General features: G+C 39.2%; 1 protein-coding gene and 1 pseudogene across 1 annotated transcript; both read left to right on the top strand.

Annotated features, from left to right (window-relative positions):
* The first annotated feature begins 1,657 nt into the window (after nucleotides 1-1,657).
* On the top strand, nucleotides 1,658-5,319 carry SPIN3 (spindlin family member 3). Its single transcript, XM_070464623.1, has one exon. The coding sequence runs from the start codon at nucleotides 2,237-2,239 to the stop codon at nucleotides 3,011-3,013; it is 777 nt and encodes a 258-aa protein (XP_070320724.1). The 5' UTR covers nucleotides 1,658-2,236; the 3' UTR covers nucleotides 3,014-5,319.
* A 627-nt stretch (nucleotides 5,320-5,946) lies between these two features.
* LOC110122825 (dnaJ homolog subfamily C member 10 pseudogene) lies at nucleotides 5,947-22,722 on the top strand (annotated as a pseudogene).
* Nucleotides 22,723-23,653: the final 931 nt, after the last annotated feature.

Below are 23,653 nucleotides of genomic sequence, written 5' to 3'. Positions count from 1 at the left end.
TATTATGCTTTTCTAAATAACTCAAGTTTTTAATTGAAGGATATTTCTCCTGGCAATCTTGATTCCAGCTTGTGCTTCATCCAGCCTGGCATTTCTCATGATGTACTCTGCATATAAGTTAAATAAGCAGGGTGACAATATATAGCCTTGATGTACTCCTTTCCCATTTGGAACCAGTCTGTTGTTGTTCCATGTCTGGTTCTAACTGTTGCTTCTTGACCTGCATACAGGTTTCTCAGGAGGCAGGTAAGGTGGTCTGGTATTCTCATCTCTTGAAGAATTTTCCAGTTTGTTGTGATCCACACAGTCAAAGGCTTTAGCATAGTCAATGAAGCAGATATTTTTCTGGAATTCTCTTGCTTTTCTATGATCCAGTGAATGTTGGCAATTTGATCTCTGGTTTCTCTGCCTTTTCTAAATCCAGCTTGTACATCTGGAAGTTCTTGGTTCATGTACTGTTGAAGCCTAGCTTGAAGGATTTTGAGTATAACCTTGCTAGCATGTGAAATGAGTGCAATTGTGTGGTAGTTTGAACATTAGTCCTTAGGGAAATGCAAATTAAACAACAGTGAAATACTACTTCACACCCACTACCATGGCTGTAATGAAAACAAAAATGGTTGACCACTGCTTGAATAAGTCTTTCTTTATAGGCTTAAGATGTAAAAGTGTTGAAATACTAACTTCTTGTTATAATTGTAATAAGTGTTTTGATTGTAAGTTTGTGTTTTTATTATTCTGTTCAAGAGAATAATCATTTGCATGCAAGTATAATTTTATAAGTACTTTTTAAAACTAAACATCTGAAGGTAGGAGGGAATGGTTAAACTGTGAAAATATCCTTATGCTAATTTTATTGAAGCCACTACAAAACATTTCAGACAATATCTAGTAAACTCATTAAATACTCATTTTACATGGAAAAGGACATGCCATGAAAAAGCATATGCAAAAGTATCCCAGGTTTGTAAGAATTTATTTGATAAAGACAATGGAAAGTGTTAATATTTTGCTATAAGCCCTGGTGCATACGAGGTGGATTTATAGTTGATTAATTTCTTCCTGTCAATTTGCTAGGTTGTATACCATGCCCATGCTTTCCATACAATTTCTCTGTAATCGGTGAAAAAGAAAGAAATATCATCCTCAATAAATCCAGTAATGACCAGTCAGTAAAAATAACCGAGATACTGAGTCAAGATGGATGACTGAGCACTGAGACTCTCCTCCAACCTCAAACTCCCTTAAATGACAGGAAAGGCAGATTTCCTTATATAAAGAGTAACTCCAGAATGGCAGGGGGAAAGGAAAGGGCAAACTCCTGGAGGATGGAAAGCAGATGGGGCAGGAGTACAGAGATGGAGTTACAGATGGATGTTGGGAATCTGGGAGCCCAGAACTGAAGAAGCGGTGCTAGGCGGTTGGAGAGGGGATTTGTTGGTCAGGCCGGTCCAGATTTTGGAAAGGGGCTGGGCAAGGAACCAAAGAACTGCTCCCATGCCCTAAGGCAGTGGTGGATGGAGAGTTGGGGGTAGGGGAAAGCACGGTGCTGGACAGGAGGGGGAGGCCTCTCTCCTGGCAGGAAATTGAGCTTTAAGGAAAAGAGGGAGGAGACTGGCGACTACAGTGACTGGTGGGAGTCCGATGTGGCAGAGGGGCCGCCGCTGCCACAGAGAGGGAGCGGAGCCCGCCCCCTGCCCCCGCCCAAGCAGAGTTACGGAGACATTGCCGCCATCCTGTCCGCCTATCCAGCAGCCCACTTGACACGCTCCTTGCCTAAAGATCCTCCCTCCCAGCTCTTGCAAGCACCTAACTCGTCGTCTGCTGGTCCTCCTCCTTCGACACAGCCTCCTGGCGGAGGCAGCAGTGAAGTGTCGGATTTGGGCACGCGAGGCCCGCTATCTCCAGCTTGGGGGAGTCTAGTCTCTGCCCTCTGGCCTGGACAGTGTTGGACGCAGGGCGGGAGGAATAAGGGGGTGCCCTCTATTTCTCTGACCACAACCAGAACTCCATAGCGCTAGCATAGCCGGAACTAGCTAGGGAGGAAGGTTACTGCTTAAACGCAGGGTGCAGGGGATTTCCAGCTTTTCTGCCTAGCTTTAGAGGAAAACGGGCGTCTGGGCGTGTGTGTATGGAGTGCACTCTTTAAGAGATAAAGTTCACTGTGTCATGCATTGAATTTATTTCGTCTTGATTTCCTTTATTGGGCCGCTTTGTTACTGTGCTCCGCACAGGCATGAAGACCCCGCTAGCAAAAACGGCTTTTGGGCAGCGGTCCAGGACAGGCTCAGGGCATGGCAGTGCGTCTGTTACCATGATGAAGAGAAAAGCTGCATACAAGAAGCATAGGAGCAGACCCATCTCCCAGCCTCCAAGGAATATCGTGGGCTGCAGAATTCGGCATGGATGGAAAGACGGAGATGAACCTCTAACAGAGTGGAAGGGAACCGTTCTGGATCAGGTACCTGTAAATCCCTCTCTGTATCTTATCAAATATGATGGATTTGACTGTGTTTATGGATTGGAACTTCACAGAGATGAAAGAGTGTCATCACTTCAAGTCCTTCCTAATAGAGTTGCCTCATCTAGAATCAGTGATACACACTTAACAGAAATTATGATTGGCAAAGCAGTGGAACATATTTTTGAGACAGAGGAAGGTTCCAAAAATGAATGGAGGGGGATGGTCTTGGCTCAGGCACCTGTCATGAATACGTGGTTTTACATTACCTATGAGAAAGATCCTGTATTATATATGTACCAGCTTTTAGATGATTATAAAGATGGTGACCTACACATCCTTCCAGATTCCAATGATTCTTCTCTCACAGAGAGGGAGCCAGGAGAAGTCATAGACAGCCTAGTAGGCAAACAAGTGGAATATGCCAAGGAGGATGGCTCCAAGAGAACTGGCATGGTCATTCATCAGGTGGAAGCAAAACCCTCTGTGTACTTCATCAAATTTGATGATGATTTCCATATCTATGTCTATGATTTGGTAAAAACATCTTAGAGGTCATTTTGAAATTTGCCAAATATGTGCAACTGCTTGTAAAATCTAAACACACAAAAAGTCTTGATTGCTTTACAATTTGTAAGAACCATCTTCTCCCCTTTCTCACACTTTTGCCTGGCGAAAAATTAAAACTTCCACCCTCTCAGACATGTTTTGAAGAATCCTTCTGCCTTTATCTCTAACCTTTTTATGTGTTCCTCCCAACAGTAGAATGATTGACTTATCTAATTAGTGAGAAGTGCAAAGTCTGACATTCATTGGCCCATGTTTTTACCTTTGGTGGTGTTAATAAACTAAAGGTAACTGAACACTTCTTGCCTCATTCTTTTGGGCATTTAGACAATCTTCACTGAAGTGTGAAATTTCCTGAGATATTCAATATGGCTGGCTAAGTATCTTGGTAACTTCAACCCTCCCCTTAGGTGACTTCAAATGTCTAATTTGGGAAAGGAGTGAGAGGCTCATGTTGGTCTTCCATCCAAGTTGCATTTTAAATTCCAACTGTATTGAAAGTCTTATTCTTGCACTTCTTGTTCAACTTGGTTCAAAATCAAGAGGGCAGTTATTTGTATTTCAGTGCATAGGCTGAGAAATCTTACAAAATTGTTAAGGGGTAAGCATTTATGAACCAAATGCAAGTAGAGAAATCATGGTTAGTCATTAATGGCATTAGGATTTCTGTTGTCTACAATAGCTCTGGCTTGTACCTACAGATATGAAGTGGGTTTTTACAGACATAGTCTGTGCAGACAGAATTTAACACAATTGGGCTTTGCCAGACCTAGGGAGCATTAGGCCAGGCTCTAGCTAGAGTTCACAGTCACAGGGTAAAGGCTAGGTTTAGCATGGTTGGTAGATCTCTTCAGGACCTCAAAATAAAGGAGCAAAAATCTGGAATCAGCCTGAGATACAGGTTTCTTTCCTATGCTAGAAGGGATGCTTTGAAAATGTTTAGATTACATTTTCATTAGATTATTAGAAGACTTCTGAGTCCCAGCATATAAGGTGGGAAAGGCACTTGCTAGAACTAAAAAGACTGAAAATAGACTTTGCTTCCTTGTAGGAATTGGTGAGCTCATTTATTATGGTGTCCTAGTAGGACTATGAAACACATGCTAGGTGATCAAAAGACAGTGATGTTCTAAGTGCTTTAATGTTTTAAATGCTGGCATTAGTAGATAGAAATCTAATAGATATTTGTTAAGTTTTTTCAGCTTTATCCTGTTTTTTTGGCTGAGCCTAAGAAACTCATATGCAGCTAAGGGTGAACCCTATTTCAGCAGAAAAATAAGTAATATCTTCCATTATTAAAGGCATTAGGGAAAGTCAACTTTGGGAAAGGTTGAAAAATAAGCCAAGTTTTGGAGAGAAGCATCCGGTCAAAACCAATGTGTTCTCACTGGGTTTCTAAGAGAAGCTCCATTAGCACTAAAAACCAGGCCATGGACTTCTGCAGATGTGGCGTTGGGACTCATGATGGTACAATCAACCACTTGGGTAGTATCTTCCAAATTAAAGTTCACAGGTCATAGAGTCAAGACTACCGGCACAGAGAGACCACATCCTGCTGAGGATGAAACCAGGAAGATACTCTCTTCTCCCATGTATTCTCTGTCTACTTTCCTTCCTTTTGCTGTCACTAAGTCTCTCCTTAGATATTTTTGATGACAACTGCAATGTGGGTCTGTATTACTCTATGTACTAAGTCCCAGAGACATAAATGTGTTTGAGTATCTGTTTTAGAGGCTGAGGGTTAGTGTGCCTCCTAATTTTGGAGATGTGAAGCTGGTACTGTAATAATCTTATGCCCTGTTGACCCTGAGGACTCTTGATGTGATATATATATATATATATATATATATATCTACACATGCAATTGTGGGGTTAGATTAATTCAACTCCTGAGGTTCCAAAGGAACTAAACCAAATCAAGAGGAAGACAGTCCAGGCTACAGATGCTGAAGGAACCCTATTATCTGTCAAGACATCTTTGTGAGATCTGTATGATTGACATCAGAAAAACAAGAAATTTGGGAAGGCAGAATTTTGGACTTTAATTCTTTTGGATTTTAAAAAAAGAAACTTCCTGGCTATTATAAACAGTGCTGTGAACATTACTCAGCCATTAAAAAGAATTCATTTGAATCAGTTCTAATGAGATGGATGAAACTGGAGCCCATTATACAAAGTGAAGTAAGCCAGAAAGATAAAGACCATTACAGTATACTAACACATATATATGGAATTTAGAAAGATGGTAACGATAACCCTATATGCAAGACAGAAAAAGAGACTCAGATGTATAGAACAGACTTGTGGACTCTGTGGGAGAAGGCGAGGGCGGGATGTTTCAAGAGAACAGGATCGAAACATGTATATTATCTAGGGTGAAACAGATCACCAGCCCAGGTTGGATGCATGAGACAAGTGCTCGGGCCTGGTGCACTGGGAAGACCCAGAGGGATAGGGTGGAGAGGGAGATGGGAGGGGGGACCGGGATGGGGAATACATGTAAATCCATGGCTAATTCATTTCAATGTATGACAAAAACCACTGCAATGTTGTAAAGTAATTAGCCTCCAACTAATAAAAATTAAAAAAAAAAAAAAGAGGCAGGGGACATGCACATGTCCCTGTAGGGTGGGTGTGTCCCCTGCGGGTGACTGTGGCTGAGTCAAGTTGATACATGGCAGAAACCAACACAATATGGTAAAGCAATTATCCTCCAATTAAAAATAAATAATTTTTAAAATATATATATTAGCTTTCTAAACAATGCTTTATAATTTTCCTTCTGATTTGATTTCCACCAATCAAGGATTAAGCCAATAATGTTGACCCAGTTTGTGTAAACAACCAAAGGATACTAAATTTCTTTAAAGCTTCTACTTTCTCTTTGCCAACTATTACAATAAAAGGAGATAGTCAACATGAGATTTCAGAAAAGGAAAAACCATAAAAGGAAGAGAATCATCGTGAACCCGCAGACCATCCTCCGGATAAACACCATCGAGATTGCTCCCCGTCTGTGTTGATCGTCCAGCTGATATTTATAGAAATATAAAAATAAATCTGTTTTATGAGGGAAAAAAAAATAAAAATAAAAAAATAAAAAAATAAAAAAAGAAATTTCATTTGGGGCATTCATTTTTCCTTTGGAGTTTAATAACTGATATGGCTTTCATACAGTTCAAATTAAGGCATTTTCATTATGTTGTTGACATTGTGTTATTTGGAGTATTTTAATGCTATCTTTGGGGCTTATTATATAATCTTTATAATCTGTGTCAGATAATGTGGTTGGACACAATTATAAATTGAGAATAAAGTAGTGAATTTTCAGCCAGGGATGTATGTAGCTTTAGAATTAGTTTAATTACTGTTCTATTCTGACTTATTTCAGTGCCTTCCGCAGCAAAAGTAGAATTGCTCACCAGTCTTACACAGGTGGGAGCAGGACATTTCTAAGATCCTATTGGTATCCCCCCAAAGGGGCAGTCAAGCCCTGTTTGTCTTGGGTGTTGGTAATATGGACAGAAATGTCCAAAGGTATGATAGGACTTATCCTCTGCCTCTCTCCATGTTCCTAAACAAGAAAAAAGCATTATGCCTCTCAAAAACATTTGGAAGAAAATTTCTACCTATCTCTACTAGTGACTCATTCAGTGTCCCAAGTGGGAGGAGAAACAACTTGGTGAAACATGAGAAAAGGGTTATTATGGATATGTAACTTAAGGCCGTGTTGGCTCTTGAGTTCATTTCTCACAGAAAGATATGGGAAAGCAGATAGTCTGTCACTACATGACTGGGTAAACCTCTAATCTGCAGACCTCTCTCACCCTCTGGGGTGGGGGATCAATTGTCTTTACACTTGAGGTAGAAGTTCATTTCAGGCTTAGGTCCAAAACATGTCCTCCAGTCCAGCTCTATCAGCAATAAAGCCGATATCTATTTTTATTCTTAAAAAAATTTTAATATGTAAATCATTTTGCACAAAAATGCATGCCTCTGGTAAAAATCAAACAGTTCAAAAGGATATACAGTATAAAGTAAGTCTCTTTTTTTTTACATCCTTGACTTCAGTCCCACTTTCCAAAGATAAACACTCTTACCAGTTACTATGTATTTTTCCAGAGATAATCCATGTACTTACAAGTATATTATATATATGTATATCAATTTTTATACAAATTGTGGCATACTATACATGCTGTTATGAATTTTGCTTTTTTAATATATTAAAGCTGTTATTTTAACCCCCCTTTGATTCCTGTGTATATTTTTTAGTTGGTTCAGGACCTGGAAGGGAAGGAGGTATGATTGATTCAGACTAATTTAATGAAAACTTAAATGTCCCTGAGAATCCACCAATTCTGCCAGGTAAATTTTTCTGACTAGTAGAATATGAAATGTATGTAAACATGATTGATTTTTATGGAAGGAACTCCTTGAGGCTAGTATATTTCTATTGAAGGAAGTTAAAAAGGGAATCAACTATAAATTGAAGCTGTGGAAAAAGTTAATTGTAATCAGTTATTCAAAAATGAAATGAACAAGCATTTTTTTTATTCCAGCTTACACTGACACCTACTGCCAGATGCAAATTTATTTGTTTTTTATAACAGAATGCTTTTCTGAGTGTAACAAGAAACTCCTTTTAAATATGTTTAAACAGTTGCCAAGTATTATTGATTCATATAACTAAACTAATCCAGAAGTTAGATAGGCTTCAGGCTTGGTTTGATGGGGGCTCAGGCTCAGTGTCTGTGATTCATTAAGATTTTCCCTCTTCTGTATGTCAGTTCCAGTCTCAGGATGTCTCTTTTCATGGGCAAAATTAGACCAGCAGTTCCAGTCTAGAGAAAGATAAATAACCTGTGTCCTATGGTGAATTCTGAACTGGCTTAGGATACATACTTAGACCAATCACTGAAGTCCCATGGATGAAATGCACTGATTGGCTTAGCCAGGGCATGTGTTCCATTCCTGAACCGTAAAGTATATCTCCCTAGAACTAAATGGATTTCTAGTGAAATTAGCATTAGGAGTGAATGCCATGAACCAATCACAAATGTCTGGTATAGCTTCTTCCTTTGAGTAGTGAGTGTCCGTGGACATCTTTATTACCCCGTGTGTGTGTGTGTGTGTGTGTGTGTGTGTTAGTTGCTCAGTTGTGTCTGATTCTTTGTGACCCATGGACTGTAGCCCACCAGGTTCCTCTGTCCATGGAATTCTCCAGGCAAGAATACTGGAGTGGGTAGCCATTCCCTTCTCCAGGGGATCTTCTTGACCCAGGGATTGAACCTGGGTCTCCTGCATTGCAGGCAGATTCTTTATCATCTGAGCCACCAGGGAAGCCCTTATTCCCACATATCTAATTTCAAAAAATGTTCACACCTGCATGTAGTGAATTTATGTTTTCAAAGAGGAAAAACCTAAAGTCTTATCCAGTTATTACATTTAACGTAAAGTTTAGGATCTCTAGTTGATATGCAGACATCTCCAGATCTATCATCTTAGCAGTCTTGTCATCTGTAGTTAAACTGTAAACTAACCTTCAGTCCAGTCCAATATATAATTGTGAAGAAATAGCCACAGAAGTATAGTAAAAACTACCATTTGAAAAATGGGAGGAAATAGGAAACAATACACAGTAGTTTCTGTTTCAAAGTATTAGTCCCTCAGTTGTGCCCCACTGTTTGTGACCTGCTGAACTGTAGCCAACCGGGTTCCTTTGTCCATGGAATTCTCTAGGCAAGAATCCTGGAGTGGGGAGCCAATTCCCTTCTCCAGGGGATCTTCCTGACCCAGGGATTCAAATCTCCTGCATTGCAGACAGATTATTTACTCTCTGAGCTGCCTGGGAAGTCCTTCTGGTTCAAGGCATACATCCTAATCTTTTAAATAAGGACTTTGCCCTCACAGCAAAATGAGTCTTCTGGTCAGCTAATCTCTTTTTTTTCACTAAGAGGGTCTCCCTTGGAGACATATCTTGGGTGGGTGCAGTTTCTTAGGGATGGACAGTTTTAACTGTCTCAGTTCAGTTGCTTAGTCATGTCCGACTCTTTGCAACCCCATGGACTGTAGCACACCAGGCTCCCCTGTCCATCATCAACTCCTGGAGCTTGCTCAAACTCATGTCCATTGAGTCGGTGATGCCATCCAACCAATCTCTCATCTGTCTCCCCTTCTCCTGCCTTCAATCTTTCCCAGCATCAGGGTCTTTTCCAATGAGTCAGTTCTTCACATCAGGTGGCCAAAGTATTAGAGTTTCAGCTTCAGCATCAGTCCTTCCAATGAATATTCAGGACTGATTTCCTTTAGGATTGACTGGTTTGATCTCCTTGCAGTCCAAGGGACTCTCAAGAGTCTTTACAACACCTTAGGAAGCATCACTATGAACAAAGCTAGTGGAGGTGATGGAATTCCAGTTGAGCTATTTCAAATCCTAAAAGATGATGCTGTTAAAGTGATGCACTCAATATGCCAGCATTTAACTGTCTACTTCATCTTATACCATTTCTTGTGTCCGGAAGTTGATCTGAGTTTAAATTATAAGTTTTTTTCCATTGTTGGCCAGAATTGGAATCTCTTGAATATAGTAGTTCTCAAACCTTAGTACATATTAGAATCACCCAAATAGTTTGTTAAACTACAGATTGCTGGGGCCCACCAACAGAAATGCTGATTCAGTTAGTGTGGGGTCCAGGGATTTACATATTCTAACATGTTCACACTGGAGACTGAGACTACTGGTCCTGGGATTCCACATGGAGAATTACTGACTTGTAGATGCCAGTTGAGTGAAGCCAGAATTGTAAAAACCAAAATCAGTGGTACAGAATCCACCTGCTAATGCAGGAGACGTGGGTTCAATCCCTGGGTCAGGAAGATACCTGGAGAAGGAAATGACAACCCACTCAAGCATTCTTGCCTGGAGAATTTCATGGACAGAGGAACCTGGTGGGCTACAGTCCAGAGGGTTGCAAAAGAGTTGGACATGGCTTAGTGACTAAACAACAATAACAATTGCATCTAGTAATCCCTACCTTACTCGGTTCTATTGAGAACTAAATGAAAAACTATATCTTTAGTACAGTGAAGATACTTCATAAATTCCATTTAGTTTCCAAGAGGGTACAGTTCACATTATTTTAGTAAACATTTATATTTAGCAATGCCCAGTTACATTTAGTTAGTGAATATAGTCCAGAAATTCTGTTACTGAAGTGTGAATTTAAATAATTCTTTAGATGTGTAGGGCTTCCCTCATAGCTCAGTTGGTAAAGAATCCACCTGCAATGCAGGAGACCCTGGTTTGATTCCTGGGTTGGAAAGATCTGCTGGAGAAGGGATAGGCTACCCACTCCAGTATTCTTGGGCTTCCCTTGTGGTTCAGCTGGTAAAGAATCTGCCTGCAATGCGGGAGACCTGGATTCGATCCCTGGGTTGGGAAGATCCCCTGGAGAAGGGAAAGGCTACCCACTCCAGTATTCTGGCCTGGAGAATTCCATGGACTGTACAGTCCATGGGGTCACAAAGAGTCAGACACGACTGAGTGACTTTCACTTTCACTTTCACTTAAATGCTTATAGTCCCTTACTTTCCTACTAAGAACTTTCCCAGAGTGCTGATAAATCTTCATAGCATACCTGGGTGGTTGGTAGGGCAGGATGTTATTCTATTTTGCAGATTCAGTCATTTATTTATTCAGCAGCTTTTGTTGGACATGGCTAATAGTGACAAAGGAAATAGATAAGGTCTGTACTTACAGGGAGTTTAGAGTCTCATAAGGGGAGAAAAACAACAAAGATGTAGATAATCTCTATAATTTCTGGGAGTGATAAATTGTATGACAATAACAAAAGTAATCAATAATATAGAAAGTAACTGAAATAAGGGAGCTACTTCAGCTATGGCTTGTCAGAAAAAAGGCCTGAGTACATATTTGAGCAGATAGCTGAGAGAAGCCAGCCCATGCAATAATTTGAAGGAGGAGTGATCTAGAGAGGAAAAACAAGTTGAAAGGCTAGGATAGCTGAAACCATCTATTCATGTTATTAATTCAGTCATGTGTTTAATACTGAGACCTATAGTTCAAGATTTTTCTCTCTTGTATAGCTATGTCACTGCTGTTTTCTGCTATTTTTCTCTGTTTGTGGAGGTCAAAGAATATTACAGGCAACATGTTTGTATGTTATTTCAATTGTTACCCTAATCCTGAAGATGAAGTGAAGGGACTGAAAAGTCAATGAATAAATAGAAATGGGATAAATTTCTTCCAAATTGAACCCAAATTCATGGTAGAGGTCTGCAGCACATAGTTAAAGTTGAAGCCCATACATAATGTAGTGAATGTGTATGCTTATTTTTGTGGTCACAGTTACAAATACATACTATAAGGCATTTGAGCCATTCAGTTTATATGATTCATCTTTGGAAGGTGGTGGAGTGGCAAGAAGCATTTATTTAACACCTAGTATGTGCCAGGCACATCTCAATCCTCACAGGGTACTGGGAGCTAAGTGTTATTATTTCCATTTTACAGTTTAGGAAACTAGACTTAGAAAAAAGATAAAAGGGTCACACAGCTAGTAAGTGTGGACATGAACCTAAGTCTCCTGATGGCAAGTGCAATTTTGATTATTATTTTTGCTAAAGAAATAGGAATATGCAAGAGCACCAATGGAGATATCAAAGTGATTTACAGCTGTGGTCTTCTAATTTTTTTGTCTCTATCACTTTCTCTCAACACACACTTTGTTCCAACTGTTTATAAATCTACTTTATTCATTTATACATCCAAAAAATTTATTTAGTGCCTATTTTTGTTCCAGGCACTGTTACTAGAAATTTAGAATATTTCAATAAATAAAACAGTCAGTGATCTCTGTTCTTATGGAAGAAGTGAAGTCGCTCAGTCGTGTCCGACTCTTTGCGACCCCATGAACTGTAGCCTACCAGGCTCCTCCGTCCATGGGATTTTCCAGGCAAGAATACTGGAGTGGGTTGCCATTTCCTTCTCCAGAAGATCTTTCTGACCCAAGGATGAACCTGGGTCTCCCGCATTGTAGGCAGATGCTTTACCATCTGAGCTACAAGGGAAGCCCCAAACTTATGTGCAAATAACCCAGGTCTCCCATATTGCAGGTGGATTCTGTACTGTCTGAGCCACCAGGGAAGCCCAAGAGGAAGCTAGCAATAAACAATAAAAATAACAAGTACGTAAATTATATGGGATGTCAGAAAGTGGCATTGTGAACAATTTGTTCTGTTTGAACAAAAAGAAAATTAGAAAAGGGTAAGAGCTAAGAGGAGTGGTGGGTTGTAATATTAGATAGGGAGATTAGGATAGTTTTCATGGGAAAGGTGATATTGAGCAAAGAAATGAAGTAACGGAGTTAGCCAACCATATAGCTGGAGAAAGAGCATTCATGGTAAAAAAATAAAATAAAATAAAAACGGGAGCTGTTAGAGGAAAGGCTATTGGCATGTTCAAAGACCAAGGAGGCTACTTTGTATATAGCTATGTAAGTGAGGGTGAGAGACATAGGAGAAGTGAGGGAGGTTTATTACATTAGGCTAAATCACATAAGGTCCTGAAATGTAGGAACTCTCTATGAAATGAGGAGAGCCTGTCACAGGTTAAGTTCCCCAGGAAGCAAATATAAAACAAAGTTAATCCTTCAGAAAATTTATTAAGCAATGCTTTGGGGGTTAATAACTGTGGAAGAAATGAGGAAGAAGTAGAAGCAACAAGGGAGAAGTCAAGCTCTGATACTCAATGAGAGTGTCACCCACAAACACGTACACTGATCAGTCATTGGATATAGGCCACCCTGGAAAAGGATGTGACCTTAGACAAGATTTTTCTCTGCAGCTGAGGCAATCCTTAAACAGAAATGACAACTGAAGCTGGGGTAATAATTCTCTCTATGAAAAGGAACCTGGGTGTTGCATCTCCATGTCCACAGAGCCATTGAAGATTTTGAGCAGATAGTTGACCTGAATTACTTTCTTAAAGGATCTGTCTGATGTTTTGAGCACAAGCTATAAAGGAAAAAGCACAGAATCAGTAAAACTAGTTAGGGTATTACAGGAACCCAGGCATGAACTGATGATATCTGAAAGGTAACAAGGGAGATAGAAGAATTTGAATTTTGTATATATTTTGAAGGAAATGCCCCAGGATGTTCTGACCAGTTGGAAGTGAAATGTGAAAGAAATAGAGAAGTCATGGATGGTTCCAAGATTTTTGGACTAAACAGTTGGAAGAATGGGGTACCCATTAACTGAGATGAAGAAGGCTATGGTTTGGATGGACATAGAGGGAAGGTTAGAAATTAAGTTTTCTAAAAGTTGACTTTGAGGTGTTTTTAGAACATCCAAGTAGAAATGTTGAGCAGTTACTGGATATCTGAATCTGCAGTAAAGAGGAGAAGTCTTATTGAGCTGGATAAATAAATTTGGGAGGTTTTGCACATAAATGGTATTTAAAGACATAAGAGTATACTAGATCACCTTAGGGAATGAGTGTGCATAGAGAAGAGCATATGATCATGGGCAGAGCCCTGGGCCACAAAGAGATTTGGGAAATGAGGGGACACAAGCAAAAGAAACTAAGAGATAAGAGTAAAATGAAAAGTGTGGTAACTTGGAAGTCCTTCTTTGTTAGCCTCCCACCTAGACCTTAAATCTCTTTCTGACAAATTATTCACATTTCAACTCAAATGTCATCTCCAGATGATTTTGTTGTTGTTGTTTTCAGCTCCTTTGAATAACACTGCCTACAACCAAGAACCCATACATAACATCCTTTTCATTGTATCAAAGTAATGTGTCCACCAGTTTGAGCACTCTCAACTCACTCCTTCCTAAAATACCTCTCAAGCTAGAAAGATTTTGAGGGACATTGTGGTTTCCTGGCACCCACAGCAATATTAGGAATGAGACCAACAGATGTAAAACAAATGCCTGGAAGATGAAAGGTTTATTTAGTTAGTTATTTTACTTGGAGGATAATATTAGTCATATTAGTTTCTGTTGTAGAACAGTGTGATTCAGGTATGTTGTTTTTGTTCTTCAGTCACTAAGTCGTGTCTGACTATTTCGACTGCATGGACTGTAGCATGCCAGTCTCCTTCTCTGTCCTCCTCTGTCTCCTAGAGTTTACTCAAATTCATGCCCATGGAGTCAGTGATGCTATCTAACCATCTCATCCTCTACTGCCCTCTTTCTCCTTTTGCCTTCAGTCTTTCCCAGCATTAGGGTCTTTTCCAAAGAGTTGGCTCTTTGCATCAGGTGGCCAAAGTATTGGAGCTTCAGCATCAGTCCTTCCAATGAATATTCAGGGTTGATTTCCTTTAGGATTGACTGGTTTGATCTCCTCACAGTCCAAGGGACTCTCAAGAGTCTTCTCCAGCACCACAGTTCGAAAGCATCAAATCAGCTATACATATATCCCATCTCTCTTGAACCCCCCTCCAATATCCCTCATCTCACACATATAGGTCATCATAGAGCACTGAGCTGAGCCCCTTGTGCTGTACAGCGGCTTTCTGCTAGCTATGTATTTTATACATGATAATGTATATGGGATTCCCTGCTGGCTCAGAGAGTAGAGTCTTCCTGCAATGTGGGAGTTTAATCCCAGGTCAGGAAGATCCCCTGGGGAAGAAAATGGGAACCCACTCCAGTATTCTTGCCTGGAAAATCCCATGGACAGAGAAGGAGCCTGGCGGGCTACAGTCCATAGGGTCCCAAAGAGTCAGACATGACAGAGCAACTTCACTTTCACTTTCGTTGTATATATATCAATGCTACTCTCAATTCATCTCATTTTCTCCTTTCCCACTGTGTCCACAAGTCTGTTCTCTGCATCTGCATCTGTTCCTGCCCTACAAATAGGTTCATCAGTATTATATATATATATATATATATATATATATATATATATATATACACACATATATGCTTCCATGTCCTGGGTATAGTAAATAGTGCTGGAGTGAACACTGAGGTACATGTCTTTTTGAATTAATGGTTTTTATCACAATATATACCCAATAATGGGATAACTGGGTCATATGGTGACATACTTCTTGGTTTCTTAAGGAATCTCCATATTGTTTTCCCTAGTGGCAGTATAAATTTACATTCTCACCAACAGTGTAAGAGAGATCCCTTTTCTCCACATCTGCTTTAGTGTTTATTATGTGTAGATTTTTTTGATGATGGCCATTCTGACTGGTGTGAGGTGAGGTGATAACTCATTGTAATTTTTATTTGTATTTCTTCAATAATAAGTGATGTCAAGCATCTTTTCATGTGTTTGTTGGCCATCTGTATATCTTCTTTGGAGAAATGTATATTTAGGTCTTCTGCCCATTTTTTATTGGATTGTTCATTTTTCTGGTATTGAGCTGTATGAGCTGCTTGTTTATTTTGGAAATTAATTCTTTGTCAGTTGTTTCATTTGCTATTATTTTCTCCCATTCTGAGGGTTGTCTTTTCATTTTGTTTATAGTTTCCTTTGCTGTGCAAAAGCTTTTAAGTTTAATTAGGTCCCATTTGTTTATTTTTGTTTTTATTTTCATTATTCTAGGAGGTGGGTCAAAGAGGATCTTGCTGTGATTTATGTCAAAGAATGTTCTGCCTATGTTTTCCTCTAAGAGTTTTGCAGTGTATTGCTTTACATTTTTTATCCATCTTGAGTTTATGTTTGTGTATGGTGTTAGGAAGTATTCTACATTTATTATTTTACATATAGCTGTCCAGTTTTCTCAGCACCATTTCTTGAAGAGACTGTCCTTTCTCCATTGTGTTATCTTACCTCCTTTGTCAAAACTAAAGTGCCCATTGGTGTATGGGTTTATCTCTAGGCTTTCTATCTTGTTCCGTTGGTCTATATCTATGCTTTGTGCCAGTACCATTCTGTCTTGATTACTGCAGCTTTCTAGTGAAGTCCGAAGTCAAGAAGGTTGATTCTTCCAGCTCTGTTTTGCTTTCTAAAGAATATTTTGGCTATTCAGGGTCTTTTGTGTATAATGAAAATTGTAAATTTTTATTCTTCTAATTCTGTGAAAATGCCATTTGTAATTTGATGGGTCTTGAATTGAATCTGCATACAGGTCTGTCTCCTTAGGTAAGTTTATCCATAGATATTTATTCTTTTTGTTGCCATGGTGAATGGGGTCTTTTCCTTAATTTCTCTTTCTGATGTTTCATTGTTAGTATACAGGAATGAAAGATTTCCATGTATTAATTTTGTATCCTGAAACTTTACTAAATTCATTGATTAGCTCTAGTAATTTTCTGGTGGCATCTTTAGGGTTTTCTATGTATAGTATCATGTCATCTGCAAACAGTAAGAGTTTTACTTCTTTTCCCATCCGGTTTCATTTATTTATTTTTCTTCTCTACTGCTGTGGCTTGGACTTCCTAAACTATGTTGTATAATAGTAGCAAGAGTGGGCATGCTTGTCTTATTACTAATCATAGAGGAAATGCTTTCATTTTTTTCACCACTTAGAATAATGTTTGCTATGAATTTGTTGTGTATGGCCTTTGTTATGTTGAGGTAGGCTTCCTCTATGCCCACTTTATAGAGAATTTTTATCATAAGTGGATGTTAAAATATTTTTGTACATCTATTGAGTCCACAAGTCTGTTCTATATATCTGAGTCTCTTTTTCTGTTTTGCATATAGGGTTATCGTTACCATCTTTCTAAATTCCATATATATGTGTTAGTATACTGTAATGGTCTTTATCTTTCTGGCTTACTTCACTCTGTATAATGGGCTCCAGTTTCATCCATCTCATTAGAACTGATTCAAATGAATTCTTTTTAATGGCTGAGTAATATTCCATGGTGTATATGTACCACAGCTTCCTCATCCATTTGTCAGCCCAGGTTGGATGCATGAGACAAGTGCTCGGGCCTGGTGCACTGGGAAGACCCAGAGGGATCGGGTGGAGAGGGAGGTGGGAGGGGGGACTGGGATGGAGAATACATGTAAATCCATGGATAATTCATTTCAATGTATGACAAAAACCACTGCAATGTTGTAAAGTAATTAGCCTCCAACTAATAAAAATAAATGGAAAACAAAACAAAAAACAACAGCTATTGAATTGGGTAGACTTACCCTGCAAACAAAATTCAGCCCATTGACTCATAGAAGTTTTGTTGGTTCCTTGTCTCAGCTGCCAAGCACTGGGGCAGCTGGTGCCATTTCTGGAAATCTTGAAGGAAAGATCCTCAGAAAAATAGTCCTGGCAGTTGTTTAAGATCTTACTGAAATATTCCCTGACCAGAACTGGCTAGCCACAAGCAGCAAGGATCATAGCTAGCTAAGCCAAATTTGTTCCTGAGTCCAAACCCACTCTACTCACTGCACAAGAGGACAGTGAATCCAAGAGATGAGGTGTTGAGGCAAAGAATATGACTTTATTCAGAAAGCCAGCTGACCAAGAAGATGGCAGACTAATGTCTCAAAATAACCATCTTTTCAGGGTTTGGATGCAGGTTTCTTTAATAGATGGAGATGGGGAGGTGAAGAATCAAATTAAGGAAGTTCATTAATCTTGAAAATATCTCCTAGGTTGGCAAGCCTCAGGCAGGGGATGTGTTAGTTTCTTCCTTCCTGCAATCTTCAGGTGGATAGGGTTATGAACAAAGGTTCTTAAGCTTGTCAGGCAGAACGGCAGGATTCTCTGAGGCAGGCCATTATGTATGATTATAATAACAAAAGCAATGGAAAGCAAGTCAAAGAAACAGTTCCAACATGGAGTCAGAATTGACTTCTGTCTACAACAGAGGCAGAGGCAGAGTCAGTGCTAGTGGCCTTTTTAGTTCTGGTATAGTTTCAATCAATATCTTCTTAGTTCCCTGCAAAGAAGTCACTCTATTGTTTCTTGTTTTAGAAACTTCTAGACATCAATCAAAGTAAGCATTCCATTCAGTCTGTTTGATCTTACTGCTGGCCTTTTCTAACTTGTGCATGCAAAAATATCAATTTTGGAATATCAAAAGAACCCCAATTTGGCCATTTTAGGTTGAGATCTCCTTTCAGTATAATTTCCACAATTAAGTAGGTATTTGCAAGTGTTATTTTGTACATACATAACCCTGGCTGGAGTGTTAGAGGGTGCTTTCTGATGCCCTCATTTCTGTGTTTGAGAGGCTCTATTTCCCATTTTAAGTTGAATCTGTCATGGATAAAATCCATTATTGAAATGGCGTTCAAACAGGAAGGAAGAGGGCAGGGCACAACCTTTGAAAGAATGAAATAGCCTGAGGACACAACATAACTGATTAGAATCAAATGAGTCCAAGATGGCAGATAGGTCAACTTCAACTATACTTTGGTCCTCAGTATATGCTTATTGTGGGCTTCCCAGGTGGCTCAGTGGATAAAGAATCTGCCTGCAATGCAGGAGACTCGGGTTCGATTCCTGGGTCGGGAGAAGATCCCCTGGAGGAGGGCATGGCAACCCACTTCAGTATTCTTGCCTGGAGAATCCCCATGGACAGAGGAGCCTGGCAGGCTACAGTCCATGGGATCACAAAAAGTCGGACACAACTGAAGCGACTGAGCATGCATTCATCGTAACACATCAAGCTGAATGATACATCCAGAGGCACCATGACAGTTCCAAGGCTGACCATCAAAGACCAAAAAGTGGGCAGTGGCCCAATTCCTGGAAATCTCCACCCCTTCCCCAAATAGTTGGAATAATCCTCCCACTCATTAGCCTATGAAATTACCCAGCCCATAAAAGCTAACCATGCCACATTTCAAGGCTGCACTCACCCTCTGTAATGGCCCACACTGTCTGTGGAGTGTGTTTCTCTCTAAATAAATCCACTTCTTACCTATCACTTTGTCTCTCACTTAATTCTTTCTGAGGAGACATCAAGAACCAGGGCTTCATTAGGTCCTGAAATCAGGTCTGTGATCTCAGTTAGTTGGAAGACTGTGGATTTTGGCTGGGTTTCTTTCCCAGCCACGTGGGTTTGAGTCCCAAACTGGGTTTTGGCTTGGTTAGATTCTGACACATGGGTTCAAGTCTCAATCTGGGGTGGACAGTTTCCGTGTGGTGGGCAAGTGCAATGCTTGTGAGCTTAACTCTTCCAGGAGTCCCCCCAGAGTCATTTCAGCCCTCTTACATGTCTCAGTAATTCTTTTTGGCAGTCTATGACCACCGCAGGTACTCAGATCACTGAATGGCCAATTCTAATCTGAGCTCCCAGATGAGTAGGTGTTTTAATTAATGAGTGAATTTCCCTATGGGACCACTGCACAATATGAGGACTCGGCCTTTACCACTCCTATAAATTTCTCAGTCATCTTGCCTCTTCTTTGGAATAAAGCTATCATGCGATATCTTCACTTTTATCCTGACAAATTCTATAAGGGCAGCCAAATTGACAAAAAGCAACAGATCAGCCTCTTACCTAACTACTCAGCACAGATCACTCAGTCTCTTACAACTGTTAAATCTCAATATCTATCATTTGAGCCCCACTCAATGTCTAAACACTGAGTGGGAATGCCCCAGTATATTTCAACTGCCCCCCCCATATCTTTCAACTGGGAAGGGGTAAGTAACCTGGTCTACCATCAAATAAACCTCTGGACTCTCTGAGGATGTATAGGCCACTGCTGGTACTAAATCTGCTGTTCCTCGTACAGTTCAGGTGTAGGAGGGAAATCCACACTGGGTCACTTCATAGTCACCAAAACTGTTGACTAAAAAAGAATGCACAACATGAAGGTTGTGAGTTAAATTACACTTGGGGCAAAATTAGGACTGCAGCCTGAGAGACGGCACTTCAGATAGCTCTGACAAACTGCTCCAAAGAGGTAGTGAGAGAATATCAATATATAAGATTTTGGTGAAAGGGGAGCTCAATCCAATCAAGCACTTATCTTACAAAAAGTTACCTGCTGGTCACCAGGAATTGATATCGCCATGAAAGGATTTAAGACATTATACTATTTAATACTTTTCTAGACATGAGGAGATGCAAGGATTGAGATCATGAAATAACTTCCTGAAAATATCTGTCTAAAGACCTTTCTTCAGTTTCCATGGAGCAAAAAATGCCCCACTCTCCAGCCTGAACTCCCTTCAGGGTGTGTCAAAGGTCAACAGCTGCAGCAGCACATGATTCAGTCTCCACAGAAGCAGATGGCAAATGCCTTTGGCAAGCATCAATTGTTAGTTGACAGAAGCAAAAAACACTCACAGATTAACATTTTGGGAGACAATTTATGATGCCTGTTTCACTTTTGGAGTAATGTGGACAGAAGTTCTCAAATTTGCATATTACATCAACTGGAACCAGTGGCCTTATCTTAATGTTCACTTTTAAGTTAGAACTTGTACAAGAAAAACAATGATTAAATGAAGATGACTGTTTCAGAGACTTGATAATGTTCACGCTGTTTTCTACTAGTGTATACAGCCATTTTAGTGGGTACAGATCAGGATTTTTACAGTTTACTTGGAGTATCCAAAACTGGAAGCAGTAGAGAAATAAGACAAGCTTTCAAGAAGCTGGTATTTAAACTACATCTTGATAAAAACCTGAGTAACCCAAATGTACATAATGATGTTTTTTTTATAATGATTTTTTTAAATAAATACAGGATAGGAACTACTCAAAGATCGTGGAAAAAGTATGACAAATATAGAGAAAGGGGACTTACTGATAATAAAGGAGACCACTATGAAAGCTAGAATTGTTATCCTTATGGTTTTAGAATTTGAATTTGGGATGATTATCCTGAAATCATAGCATTGGATAGAAGAGAATTTGACACTGCTGTTAATTCTGGAGAACTGTGGTTTGTGAACTTTTACTCCCCAGGGTGTTCACACTCCCATAATTTGCCTCTCACATGGAGAGATTTTGCTAAAGAAGTAGATGGATTGCTTCTAATTGGAGCTGTTAACTGTGGTGATGACAGAATGTTTTGCTGAATGAACGGAGTCAACATTTATCCCAGCCTCTTCGTTTTATAGAATGGCTGTAGTGAAATATCACAGTCATAGATCAAAAAGAAAGTTTAGTGAATTTTGCCATGCAGCATGTTAGAAGCACAGTGACAGTATTATGGACGAGAAATTTTGTTAGCATCATACAAACTGTTTTCTACTGGTATTGGCTGGCTGATCACTTTTTATTCCAAAGGAGATTATATGACTTCACAAACAGGTCTCAGGTTAAGTGGTGTGTTGGATGGTCTTGTTAATGTAGAATCAATGGACTGTGCCACCAGGACAATCTTTGTAAAAGTTTGGATATACAAGTACTACTGCTTATTTTCCTTCTAGAGCCACTTTAAATAACAAAGAGAAAAGCAGTGTTTTGTTTCTTAATTCATTGGACGCTAAAGAAATATATTTGGAAATAATGCATAATCTTCCACATTTTGAACTACTTTGGCAAACACAGTAGAGATCATTTGGCTCATCATTCATCGGTGGCTCTTATTTTCTCATTTTGGAAAAAATGAAAATTTAATTGATCTTGAGTTGAAGAAACTAAAGCCTCTACTTAAAAATGAACATATTCAACCATGTCTAGCAATATTTAAAGGACAAGTAACCAAATAATTTGGAATTCATCATGGAAAGAAGATTCTATATGATATGCTTGCCTTTGTGAAGTGTTAATTCTCATCTTACCACACTTTAATCTCAACATTATCCTGCCAATGATAAAGAACCATGGCTAGCTGATATTTTTTGCCCCTTGGTGTCCACCATGTAGAGCTTTATTGCCAGAGTTATGAAAAGCATCAAAGCATCTTTATGGTCAACTTAAGTTTGATACATTAGATTGTACAGTTCAGGAAGGACCTGTAATATGTATAACATTCAGGCTTATCCAACAACAGTGGTATTCAACCAGTCCAACATTCATGAATATGAAGGACATCACTCTGCTGAACAGATCTTGATCATAGAAGATCTTATAAATTCTTCAGTGATCTTGACACTCACCGCTTTCAATGAACTAGTTAACCATAGAAAATGTAAAGTCTGGATGATTGATTTCTAGTCTCCATGATGTTACCCATGTGAAATCTTAATGCTAGAATGGCCTAGACATTAACTGAACTGATCAATGTGGGCAATATAGAGTGCCAACAGTATCATTCCTTTTGTGCTCAAGAAAATGTTCAAAGACAAGCTGAAATAAGTTTTTCCCAAAAATCAAATAAAGTTAATATCATAGTTACAATAGTTGGAATAGAGTTGTGTATTCCCTAGGACTCTGGGGTGTAGGATTTTTACCTAAATATCTACAGATCTAACACCTCAGACTTTCAGTGAAAAAGTTTTACAAAGGGAAAACTTTTTTAGTTTTACAAAGGGAAAAGGTGGTTGATTTCTATGCTCCTTGGTGTGGATCTTGCCAAAACTTTGCTCCAGGGTTAGAGTTCTTGGCTAGGATGATTTTTTTAAAAAAGTGAAACTTGGAAAAGTAGACAGGCTTATGCTCAAACCTGCCAGAAAGCTGATATCAGAGCTTATCCAACTGTTAAATTGTATCCCTATGAAAGGGCAAAGAGAAATACTTGGGGAGAGTAAATAGATTCCAGAAATGCAAAAGAGATTAATACCTTAATATATGAAAATCTGCAAAGCCTCCAAAATCATGGAAAGAGAAATATTGATGAACTTTAATGATGTTGAAACTGAAGAAAAATTGAAAAGAAATTGACAGGTGACATCAGAAGACAAGTTTTCAGAATGTTACTATATATGTGATGGGAATAAATGAAACTTATCTTGGACTTGTAATTGCACTGCCTGAATTCTGTACAACATTGATATAAATGAAAGGTCTGCAGACTTTTCTATAAAGGGCCGGATCATAAATATTTTAGGCTCTGTAGACCATATATGGTTATTTGTCACATATTCTGTTTTTGTTTTGTTTGCAAACCTTTAAAAATGTAAAAATCATTCTCAGATCCAGGTTGTACACAAATAGATCATGAGCCACATTCAGCTAATGAGCCACAGATTGCTGACCCCCAGAAAGATACTTAGATTGACTGTGTCAAACATGATACTGCTCTATGGTAAGTTATACAAAATGCACTTTATTATTTAAAATTTTGTGGCTGACTTGAAAAGAGAATTTGGTTTTCAGTCACCTGCTCTCCTAAAAATTCTCTGAAATTGATTCTTTGACCATATATTTCATTTAAAAACAGACTAAAATGTGGGAAAATAAACAGGTCCCATATATTCACGCTAAAAAATGTGAATAAGCTATATGTAAACAATAATCCCTTCCCTCTTGAGCCTCCCTCCACCTACCCCATCCCACCCCTCTAGGTCATCACTGAGCACTGAGCTGAGCTACCTGTTCTATACAGCAGCGTCCCACTAGGTATCTGTTTTACATATGGTAGTGTATATACGTCACTGCCACTCCACTTCACCCCACCCTCCTCTTCCCTCCTTGTGTCCAGGACCCCATTCTCTATATCTGTATCATAGCAAATAAGTTCATCAGTACCATTTTTCTATGCATTAATACATGATATTTGCCTTTCTCTTTCTGACTTGACTTTTATCACAGACTCTGTGTTCATCTACATCACTA

Source organism: Odocoileus virginianus, unplaced genomic scaffold (assembly GCF_023699985.2).
Source record: "Odocoileus virginianus isolate 20LAN1187 ecotype Illinois unplaced genomic scaffold, Ovbor_1.2 Unplaced_Contig_35, whole genome shotgun sequence".
NCBI classification, from domain to species: Eukaryota; Metazoa; Chordata; class Mammalia; order Artiodactyla; family Cervidae; genus Odocoileus; species Odocoileus virginianus.
The sequence above is the reverse complement of the archived record's forward strand: the minus strand, read 5'-3'. Positions and strand labels throughout refer to the sequence as shown.